General features: G+C 36.4%; 1 protein-coding gene across 6 annotated transcripts in view; it reads right to left on the bottom strand.

The window, feature by feature from the left end:
- LOC105527573 (cytochrome P450 2C20) overlaps positions 1 to 12,332 on the bottom strand; it is a 102,828-nt gene that overhangs the window by 18,380 nt on the left and 72,116 nt on the right. Inside the window, exons 1-5 of one of the 6 annotated variants that reach the window (XM_011963931.1) lie at positions 10,828 to 11,091; positions 9,438 to 9,600; positions 9,116 to 9,265; positions 6,704 to 6,864; positions 5,373 to 5,549 (exon numbers count right to left, since the gene is read on the bottom strand). In XM_011963931.1, the coding sequence (XP_011819321.1) occupies positions 5,373 to 5,549; positions 6,704 to 6,864; positions 9,116 to 9,265; positions 9,438 to 9,600; positions 10,828 to 10,995 (819 nt within the window). In that variant the 5' untranslated portion in view covers positions 10,996 to 11,091. Of the gene's footprint in view, positions 1 to 5,372; positions 5,550 to 6,703; positions 6,865 to 9,115; positions 9,601 to 10,789; positions 11,092 to 12,332 lie in introns of those variants that run through there. The other 5 variants (XM_011963936.1, XM_011963932.1, XM_011963934.1 and 2 more) reach the window with 5 other exon arrangements.

Here is a 12,332-nt window from a genome sequence, read left to right as displayed (position 1 = left end):
AAAATGTATTTATAAAAATTCCAAAGATATTTTATATCAAATTGTGAAAATCTAAAAGCTTATGCCTTAAAATCAGGGGGTAAAAAACCCAAGTATATCTACTTTTACTACTGCTATTTGGCATCATTCTTAAGGTCCTAGCCAAAACAATTAGACAAGAAAGAGAAATAATATGACAAGTTGTATATTATGAATTTTTTTTTAATTAAGGATTATGCATACATTCATACAGCCAACAGACACATGAAAAAATGCTCATTGTCACTCGCCATCAGAGAAATGCAAATCAAAACCACAATGAGATACCATCTCACAGCAGTTAGAGTGGTGATCATTAAAAAGTCAGGAAACAACACGTGCTGGAGAGGATGTGGAGAAATAGGAACACTTTTACACTGTTGATGGGACTGTAAACTAGTTCGACCATTGTGGAAAACAGTGTGGCGATTCCTCAAGGATCTAGAACCAAAAATACCATTTGACCCAGCCATCCCATTACTGCATATATACCTGAAGTTTTTTTTTTTTTTTTTTTTTGAGGCGGAGTCTCGCTCTGTCACCTGGACTGGAGTGCAGTGGCCAGATCTCAGCTCACTGCAAGCTCCGCCTCCCGGGTTTACGCCATTCTCCTGCCTCAGCCTCCGGAGTAGCTGGGACTACAGGCGCCCGCCACCTCGCCCGGCTAGTTTTTGTATTTTTAGTAGAGACGGGGTTTCACCGTGTTAGCCAGGATGGTCTCGATCTCCTGACCTCGTGATCCGCCCGCCTCGGCCTCCCAAAGTGCTGGGATTACAGGCTTGAGCCACCGCGCCCGGCCTACCTGAAGTATTATAAATCATGCTGCTATAAAGGCACACGCACACATATGTTTATTGCGGCACTATTCACAATAGCAAAGACTTGGAATCAACCCAAATGTCCATCAGTGACAGACTGGATTAAGAAAATGTGACAGATATACACCATGGAATACTATGCAGCCATAAAAAAGGATGAGTTCGTGTCCTTTGTAGGGACATGGATGCAGCTGGAAACCATCATTCTCAGCAAACTATCACAAGAACAGAAAACCAAACACCACATGTTCTCACTCATAGGTGGGAATTGAACAATGAGATCACTTAGACACAGGAAGGGGAACATCACATACCAGGTCCTATTGTGGGGAGGGGGGAGGGGAAGGAGAGAAGGATAACATTAGGAGATATACCTAGTGCAAATGACAAGTAAATGGGTGCAGCACACCAACATGGCACATGTATACATATGCAACAAACCTGCACATTGTGCACATGTACCCTAGAACTTAAAATATAATTTAAAAAATTAAGGATTATATGTCATAACTAAATGGGATCTATATGAGGAGTGCAAGAGTGCTTCAATAAGAAAATCAATCAATGTAATACAACACCTTATTAGAAAGAAAGGAAAAATCTAACAAAATGACCATCTCAGTAGAAGCTGAGAAAGCATAAGACAAAATTCAATTCTCTTCCTGATAAAATCACTCAAAAATATGAATAGAAGGGAAATTCCTTATAATAAAATGTATTTATAAAAATTCCAAAGGTATTTTATGTCCAATTGTGAAAATCTAAAAACTTATGCCACAAAATCAAGGGGAAAAGATCCAAGTATATCCAATTTTGCTACTGCTATTCAGCATAGCACTTAATGTCCTAGCCAAAACAATTAGACAGGAAAGAGAAATAAAAGGCATTTAGGTAACAAAGGAAGATGTAAAACTGTTTCTATTTTAAAATAACACAATTCTATATAAAGAAAAGTTCATACAACCGACAAAACACAACAAGAGCTGACAAATGTTTTCAGCTTAATTTTAGAGTGCAAGATTGGTCCAGATATCAGTTGTGTCTGTTTATATCAGCAATGAGCGATATGAAAATAAAATCAAGGAAATAATTACATTTGCAATAGCATCAAAAGGGCCAAAAGCCCTGAGAATCTATAATCAAGAAGATAAAAGACGGAAAACTACCAAATGTTGCTTAGAAAAATAAGGAGTACCTAAATAAATGGCAAACCATGTCATGTTAAAGGATTGAAAGACTTAAAATTGTTAAGATGGCAATGCTTCCAAAAGTAATCTAAAGATTGAATGTAATCACTGTCACAATTCCAATGTCCTTTTTAAAATTTTTATTTGTGCAAAAATGGAAAAGTCAATCCTGAATTTATATGCAACTACAGGGAGAAGACTCAATTTCCAAATTTCCAAACTTCAAAACAAAACTATAGTAGTCAAAACAGCATGGTACTGGCAAAAGGAAAGAAATAAAGACCAGTGGAATAAATTGAAATCCAAACGTAAAGCTAATAATCTATGCCCAGTTCATTTTCAACAAATGTGCCAAGATCATTCAATCTAAAGGAAGAGTTTCAAAAAAATACATAAATAAAGGAAGAGTTTCTTCAACAATTAGTGCTGGGACAACTGGGTAACCACATACAAAAGAATGAAGTTGAACCCTCATCTCACCCTTACGCAAAATATAACTGAAAGTGAACAAAAAACTCAAATGTGAACTAAAACTATAAAATTCTTAGAATAAAACATCAGGTTAAATCTTAATGCCTTCAGAATTAGAAGTGGATGCATAGATATGATACCAAAGCAACTAAAATAAGAGAGATAAACTGGGCTTCACCAAATTTAAAATGTTTGTTCATCAAAGGACAAAATTAAGAATGTGAAATGACAACCTATACAATGGGAGAAAATGTTTGTATTTCATACATATTTAGTAAGCGTTTAATGCCGAGAATCCATAATCAATTACCTACAGTTGAACAACAAATGACAAGCAACCCAATATAGAAATGAGCAAAGGGCCAGGTGTGGTGACTCACACCTGCAATCCCAGTGCTTTGGGAGGGCTGAGGTGGGTGTACTGCTTGAGTTCAGGAGTTTGAGACCAGCCTGGGAAACATGGTGAAACCATGTTTGTACAAAAAAATACAAAAATTAACTGGGTGTTGGGGTTTGTGCCTGTGCTCCTAGCTACTTGGGAGGCTGAGGTAGGAGTATCACTTGAGCCCAAGAATCAGAGGTTGCAGTGAGCCAAGATGACAGCACTGTACTCCAACCTGAGCAACACAGAGAGGCCCTGTCTCCAAAAAAAAAAAAAAAAAAAGAGCAAGGGCCTTGAATAACATTTCTCCAAAGATCTTGTAAAAATGGTAAAAAGCTGATTAATATCATTGGTCAAGTCAAAACCACAATGAAATATCACTTTGAGCTGACACAAAAAACAGAAAATTACAAATATTAGCTATAATATGGAAAAGGGGAACCCTCAAACATTGATAGTGGGATTTTAAAATGGTGAATTTACTGTAGAAATGTTTAGTTTTTTCTCCAAAAGTTAAATATAAAATCACCATATGACCCAGAAATAACACTCCTAGGACTATACCCTGGAAAAATGAATATATGTTCATGAAGAAACTTGTGTACAAATGTTAACAGCAACATTATTTATAAGAGCCAAAAGATCATTTATATAACACAAATGACCATCAACAGATGAATGACAAGCAAATTGTTGTATGTGTACATGAAAATGGAATATTATTCAATCACAAAAAACAACAAAGTACTATCACATGCTAAAACTTAGTTGACCCTCCATATCATTATGCTAAGTGAAAGAAGCCAGGAAAAAGGTCACGTATGCCATGGGTCCTTTTAAATGCTATATTCATTATAGGAAAATCCACAAAGATAGTTGATTAATGTTTACTACGTGATGGAGTGGGGAATGAGGTGTAACTATTTAATGATAGAGTATGTTTCTGTGGAGTGATAAAAAAGTTTTGAAAGTAGAGAGAGACAGTAGTTGTGATGTAGGGCAGGCGAGTCCCAATGTGGAGCTTAATCGGGGAGGGTTCTTGGTTTTGCCCAGAAAAGAATTCAAAGGTAGCTCAGAGGTAGAAGAAAACAGCTTTGTTGAACAGGCAGTGGTACAGCTCTGTGAGGGCTCCTGCAGAGCAGGGCTATGGTATAGGCAGAGAGTAGGAACTCAGGGCAGTTTTGCAGTCATGTTTATACCCACTTTTAATTGCATGCATATTAATGGACAGTTTGTGAAGGGAAGGGGTCCTATCTTTTGGGTCATTGGGTGCCATGGAAAGGGGAGGTAACTCCTGGGTGTTGCCATGGGAATAGTAAATTGACACGGCACACTGGTGGGCGGGACTGATTGAAAGCTGCTTTCGTCCTGGCCCTGTTTTAGCTAGCCATCAATCTGGTCCCGTGTCCAAGTCCCACTTCTGGAGTTGATTTCTACCTCTTACCTCAGTTGCACAATATTGTAATTAAACTAATACCATTGAAGTGTACACTTTAAATTGGGTGATAATGGTACATGAATTTTATCTCAATATTTAAAATGTCATAATTTTGAATTAATCTATAGATTTAATGCAATCTGTTAAAATCCCTATAGGCTTGTTTACAGAAATTGACAAGTTTATTCTTAAATTTATGTTGAGACTGAATGAACCCAAAAAAGCCCAGATAGTCTTGAAAAAAGCTTTGAGGACTCACACTTTTTGATTTGAAAATTTGATACAAAGTTACAGTAATTAAGACTTCAAAATGAGGTACTACTGTCATAGGGACAGACAGATCAATGGAGTAGAATTGAGAGCCCACAAATCCTCACATTTATACTTACCTGGTTTATAATGAGGTCGTCAAGACAATTCAATAGGAAAAAAATATGCTTTTTCAATAAATAGTGCAATGAAAACAGGATTCACGCTCACAGGTTACCTGATAAACATCAACCTCCAACTCCTTTGTGCAAATTCATTTCAGGTTACACCAAATTAAACCTTCTCTCTTCCATCCACCAACTCTTTCCCATCACACACCTCTCCACAATCTACTCAGTCCATCTGAAACCTTTCTTCTGTTCCACACTGCAAATATTTTAAGGGCTATTTCAATATGCAGGGCATGCAGGAAGCCCATTTATGATAAGCCATTCTTTTCCATTGTCACATAATCTGTGTGCAATATTGATATCCATCTTCAGTTTACGGTAGGATATTTTATATTTTCTACTTATTTGTAATTGTTTCCATTTGACTGCAGTGTCTATATTATTCTACTCACATAGATTATTTTTATTTCAAGAAGAGAGCCTATACATTCTAGCTATTGGACAATTTTGTATTTTCCATGATGTTTAGGAGAGGCCCATAAATACAATAAGTAATTAAGGTGCTTGTCAAGCATTACTGGCCTGATCATTTAAACATCCTTAGTAAATTACAGAAGGATTCGATGAACCACAAAATGGACAAGAAATCAAAATACTAATCTGTTGCTAGTATCTTACCTGCTCCATTTTGATCAGGAAGCAATCGATAAAGTCCCGAGGATTGTTAATGTCCAGTGATGCTTGGTGTTCTTTTACTTTCTCCCTAATGTAACTTTTTGTAAGAGCAACATTTTTAAGCAATTTGTTGTGAATTCCTGGGAAACAATCAATGAGTAGAGGGAAATTATTGCAGACCTAAAAGATAAAAGAATATTAAATATAAACATGTCATAAGACATATGTGTCTTACACCAAGCCCCAATTGAAATTATAGCTATAAATATGAATAAAATATTATGTTCATTTTGATGGGGAAATTTTTGTTGACCATGTATAACAATTTTCTGTACCTAAAGATTGGAGGGAGAAAATTTTGAACAGGAAATCAAAGATGATAATTATTTTCTTCACTCATACACCATTTTATTGTATAAAAAATTTTAATATCAATTTTCTCATTTTTAAACCAAGTCTTCCCTACAACCTTGAAATATAAGATGGTATGAATTACTATGATTTATATTTAGTTGATGACTCTAGAGGTTAAGGGGGTTTGGGCAACCTGATAGAGAGCACAAAGCTAGAACCCACTGTTTTTATTTCTGTCAAGTAGCTTCAAAAATGGAATCAGTATTTTAGAAGTGCGAGCAGCTCGAAGATACCTTAAAACCCAGCTGTGCACCTGAGCAGTTAAGTGATTTCTCTAAGATCACACAATTATTATTTAGGCAGAGTGTAGTGCATGCCAACTCAGCACAGGATAAAATTTGGATGTTTGTTTATGGTTCATGCACCATGAAACCAAACATTTTTGTCATTCCTAACCTAGCTGCCTCATCAGCCAGGATCTCAGCTACAACATCAAACACACCTGCCCTACTCAGTGTTTCCTGGCACCTTCTATGGTCACAAATATTCTCCCTCCTTGATGGAGATAGTCTTTCCCTAAATTAGAATATTTCTGCCAAGTAATGTGATGAAGAGGTCAGTAAACATGGATTGGAGGATAAGCCTGCTCAGTAATGGAAGCATTCAGAAAGGGCCCAGATGTCCATGGAGTGATATGGACATGTTTTTGGGCTGTCACCAAAGCACTTTATTGAAACAGGCTTTGGGATTTAGTGGATAAACCACTGGTCAGGAAGCCATTGGGCTTGAAAGCCACCCCTGTATATGGGCATTCACTTTTTGTGTGTAAAATAAAAGGCTTGGTCATCTTTCCCAGATACTCACTTCATAAATTTCTGAGCAGGACTGTGGTGTTCAAACATGCCCTTCATATAGAACTTTGGACTTACCAGAAAAAATAGCATAAATAGTTTCCCAGGAAGATAAAATCTTGGCCTTACCTGAATCCATGGGGAGGTCAGAATCCTGAAGTTTACAGTGAATCTTTTCATCAGGGTGAGAAAATTCTCATCTTTATAATCAAATCGTTTCTGGAAAACAACGGAGCAGATCACATTGCAGGGAGCACAGCCCAGGATGAAAGTGGGATCACAGGGTGAGGCTAAAGATTTAAAAATGTTTTAAAATATTATTAAAAAATAAACATTTAAAAGATCTGCATTTGTTAAGACATAAAGGAAATTTAGAAATTTTAAACAATATCTTACAAATTCCCCATGTGTCCAAAAAAAATCAGCATGCATGAAATAAACACATTACTTTTACCTTAAATATGAGTTGAGCATTACAGTCTAGCTAAGCAATGCCATTTCAGATGTGGTAATTCACATCCAGTGCCTTTATTTAAACTCTTTTAACCCAAGGTATCTTTTAGTTTGGAAGGAAAAAGAAGACTTTTTCGAAATCTTAATAATTCAAGTTTTTAGAGCAGAATCGTGACTGTCTGCAAAGCCTCTGGACAATAAAACACACAGATAGGAAGAGAAAATTTGGGGACCTGGAAATGTCTTACATACAGTGAATAGCTGCAAGTATAATGTGCTGAACCAACAGGAATTAAAGTTAGGGAGATTGTGGGTGAATGCATGTGTCTGAGGGAAGAAATGTGAAAAGCAGGTACATCCATATGGCATAGAAGAAAAACTAATATAAATGAGCATTAAGTATAACAGATTTGTTTATCTAAATAAGTAAAATGTTAACTTTTTATTTCAAGTCTAAATCCCAGTAAAGCTAACCAAAACATAAATTGATAAATGGAATCTTTTTACTTTTTCAATTTGTAAAAAATGAATATCCTTTCTTTGGAAATAATGTTTATCATTTTCAATCATCTTCCAAATTTAATTCATTTGGGCAAAACTACTCTTGTGGATTCTGGGATATTATTCAGTATAGTCATCAAGATAAGTATGTTTTAATAAAGTTTTAAATTTGACCGTGTTAGGCCAAATCTGTCATTTTACAGGTAAAGAAATTATTAAAAAGGCTTTTTTTTTGGTACAGGAATCTCTAAAATGAAATTGCTGTAACCAAGTGACTAGTGAACATAAATGGAAAGGGTGCCCAAATTCACATCGATAGGTCCTAAATAAGAGTGACATGAAATGAAAGGGTTCTGAATAAAGTTGGAACATTGAACAACAGGAAACCTGCTGAGTTAGCAGCTTCTATGCCAGACTCCTTTAAACATTACTGGGCTCTAAATTTCAGAAAAACTGTTGTTGTAGCCAAGGGGGTGAAAGGTAATTTAGGAAGCCTTGGTGAGTGTGTGTGTGTGTGTGTGTGTGTGTGTGTGTGTGTGTGTGTGTGTGAGAGAGAGAGAGAGAGAGATTCTCAGGTACAATCTGATATCCAGGTTTTTTTTTTTTTTTTACTGCATTTGGGAGAGTGAATTTAAAAAGGTAATTTTATATCCCAGCTGATAATCACATTGATTATAACAAGCACTTCATAGGTAAGTAAATTGGTAGTGGGAGAAAAATGATTGGCACAAATTTCAAAGCTAAGATCCAATACAGGGGAAAAAAGATGACAAAACAGAAAACAGCCAAATTACATTTAAGGAAGATTAGATAAAGAGTTTTTCATAATAGTTAAAATCTAGTTAAATTATTTATAAATTAGTATTTGTGTATTTTGCTGAGTTATACTATAGATTATATTTACTCAAAATATATGAATTGTTACAGTAAGTAGTGATTAACGAGAAATAATTAATCCTGACAGTTTTCAAATAGTACTGTGTTTCCTGAGAAATAACAACTGATGAAAACTGTACTGAGATATACCTAAGAAAGTGAAACCATACATAGTGTCATGCTGGCCAGAGCTGTAGGCATGGACCTGGAAGGAATTCCCAGACATATGAGTCTGAACATATGAAAAAACTCTAATTAAATGAAAGCACATGTCACTTGGTTCATGTTCCATAAGGTGTGATGAGGTCATTTTCACCATGTCCACTTTCCTAGTGTTCTCTAGAGAAATGTTCTGGTGAAGGTAATGCAGATTTATGCTATAGGAGAAACCTTCTTCTTTAACTCTTTTCAAAAAATGAACTCAAGACCCTTATTTATTATTTCTGATTTGAAAACAAGGAAACAAAATTGAGCAGAAAAAAGGATTAAATGACCTTTGATTCCTATACCCTATGAACCAACACATTTATACAGGTACAGTACAGGTACACAAAATCTCCCTTGTCTGTGCTTCAAACCTCCCTCCACCACCTGAGGGCTGACAACCAGGATGCACAATGAAGATCTGGCCACCCCTGAAATGTTTCCAAGGATGTCATTAGTGAAGACAGCTAACTGTTAAGGTCAGTGATGCAGAGTAGAGTCACCCACCCTTGGTTTTTCTCAACTCCTCCACAAGGCAGCGAGCTTCCTCTTGAACACGGTCCTCAATGCTCCTCTTCCCCATCCCAAAATTCCGCAAGGTTGTGAGAGAGAAACGACGGGTCTCCTTCCATCTCTTTCCATTGCTGGAAATGATTCCTAACAAAAAAAGAGGGCAGAAACTGGGAGAATTCACAGCCAAGGAAGAAAGCGCTGCAACACTTGGCAGCCAGGCAGATGGGCTAAGCTCTGCTGAGAAGCTTTTTAGGGCTCTGTTTTCCATCTTCCTCACCCCAGTTACCAAAACTGACACAGGTATATGCACACCTACCAAGTCCTTTAGTAATTCTTTCAGATATTGGCAAAACACCTCTTCCAGAAAACTCCTCTGCATTATCAATCAGGGCTTCCTTCACTGCCTCATATCCATGCAACACCACTACAGGATTCATGCCAAAATACACGGTGAACACAGGACCATAGACTTTTGAGAACTGGGAAAGGAAATGCAAATAGCAGCAAAATAAGTCGCTATTTGCTCCAAATATTATGTATGATTCAGACTGATATTTTCATTGTATTTTTTAATGTTTATATTTGCCACACATAGATTCAATATTTCTGAATTTTGTACATAAATGTGATGGTGATTGTCATAGCTGCCACTTATAGATGACCTATGATGTGCTATGCAATGACCCAGGCAATTGGTACACAAATCACAGTTCATCCTCACTTCAACACATTGAGCACATTCATCTGCCCTGTTTTAAAAATGAAGAAACTGAAGCCAGAGAATTCCAAACTCATTCTCAGAGTCCCACAGGTAATATATAGAAGTTCCAAACTTGAACCTCTGCTAATTTAAACTGATGCTTGAACAATTTATCACTCCGCCATGTCCACCTGGAGGCCAATACCTGGTTAAGGACTTCAGGGTCACCTGTAAAGCTCTTACCATGAGGATTCTGATTCAGCAGTCCTGTGATGAACCCTAGAAATCTGTATTTTCAGTGTCACCCTAGGCAATTCTAATGCCCAATCCAGTTTGTAACTGCTGGTATTACCAATATGGAAAGATGAAGTACCACAAAGTTAGAATCAGGACATTCAGCAACTCCTGAAAAAAGAATTTCTTCCATTCTCCAGCAACCTTGGCCACAGACAGTGACTTTGTTCAGAATCCAGAAGAATTATGTTAACCGCCAATTGGGCCCTGACTGATTATTTCTTTCTTTCATGCATGTATGCTTGTCCTGAACCCACAAATATTTCTGTCATATCAGCCATGAAATGAATCTTCAGAGAAGTTCGATTTTCATGACGATTCTGAATAAAACACATGACTACTACAGTAGAGGACTTATTGGATGAAATTTCTAATCACACATACTTCCCTTCACCTTCAGTCAAATATCATAGCAAAACACTCTGAAACAAAGAGGGAAACAGCACTTCAAACTTTTGACATTGTATTAAATGATTCTATCATACAATGACCCCAATGATTCTGTATTCACAAAATGCATCAACTCACTCTACTATTTCTGACAATAACAGACTTAGAAAGACAAAAGAAACATCAAAGAAGTTCAGAGGGAGTATTTTGCTTTACAATGATCTATTGTAATAGAGTGCTTCCAGGAATATATTTTGTCTAAAAGTAGCAGTCAAATAACTTACCCTTTGCAAGTGACTGGAGGAACATAAAGCATACTTACATTGCTGAAAGATTTGCAGATGTCCTTAACATCTATCTGTAGCATATTTCCAATAATAGGAAGAGGAGTGGGGCCAGGAGGGAGTTTCCTTCTCCCAGAGCTCTGTCTCCACAGTGAAAAGAGAAGCACAAAGGAGAGACAGAGCACCAGGACCACAAAAGGATCCATTGAAGACTTCTCTTCTTACTAAGACAGCTGAGAGCTTGCACTCCAAGGCTTTTATAACACTCCCTGCTAATTCAGTGTGTGTCTCTTTGACATGTAAAGTAAGCAATCACCTAGGTCCAATTTATACTTTTTTTCTGTGTGGACTTTGGCCCATGGATAGAGATAAAGTGTTCTTTGGTCCTACTCCTTCTTTGCAGTGCCCATCTAGGAGATTCTGGTTTAATTATATTGGATTGGAGTCCAGGTATTGGTAATTAAAAGTTCCTGGTTGTTCCAATGTGCTGTGATGATGGAGAAACACTGAAGTAAATGATTCTATGTTCGAATATACTCAAAAATTCAATATTCTCAGATTAATGGCCAGTTGGGAATTTATGACTTTGAGGGAAATCAGTGTATTCTATATGTCATGTATAAAAAATATACATAGTAATGCTATATCAAAAAATAGGAGACTTAACCCTTGATAACAAAAGCCTTTCAAATATTTAGTATAGTTCACTTAAAATACACTAAACATGAAATACTGAATATAACTCATACATGTTGAATGACTGCACATATATCAAAGTATTAGCTAATAAATGTAATTTATATATATTGAATTGGATATAAACGATATACATAAATATGTATTTATGTTATTACATAATAATATTTGTTATTACATTATTGTAATAATAGGTGATTGTTTACATGTCAAAGAGAAACACTGAATTAGCAGGGAGTGTTAATACATTCTTATATAACATAAATACATATTTATATTATTATTAAATATTATGTTAGATATATATAAATGTATATTCACCATTAAAAGAGACTGAAATGTAGAGATTATCATTTTTTATTTTTCAAATGGGGAAAGAAACTCTGGGAGAACAGGATACCTGTCAGTGCCACACAGCTCATCGCTGGTAAAACCGGGATTTGAGCAGAGATCTTCTGATGCCCATTGGGGTGCATTACCACTTGCACTAGAGCTGGTTCAAGAACAATTTTAGAAAAACAAAACAAACCCCAGACATTAGTTACTCTGAAGATACACCACCTTGACTCTGTTCAGAAAGCAACAGGCTTCACATTAAATAGAAGTCCATTATTTGTTTATAAGGATAAGAGGACCAGAGATGCTCAAAAGAAGAAATAAAAATTAGAGTTCTGCCCTCTGCATCACCTCACAAGTGAAAGTTGTTCAGCACTATTAAGGTAAGGGCCAACCTCACATAATTTATGGCAGAGGGCTTGACAATCTATGGCTTCTCCACCTCCCAGTCACCTCCAGACACGGCTGCTTCTATTGTTTTTGGTCTGTTATTGTTACAAATAATAGAATG

Source organism: Colobus angolensis, unplaced genomic scaffold, assembly GCF_000951035.1.
Source record: "Colobus angolensis palliatus isolate OR3802 unplaced genomic scaffold, Cang.pa_1.0 Scaffold630, whole genome shotgun sequence".
NCBI classification, from domain to species: Eukaryota; Metazoa; Chordata; class Mammalia; order Primates; family Cercopithecidae; genus Colobus; species Colobus angolensis.
Note: the sequence above shows the minus strand (reverse complement) of the source record. Positions and strands in the feature narration are given on the sequence as shown.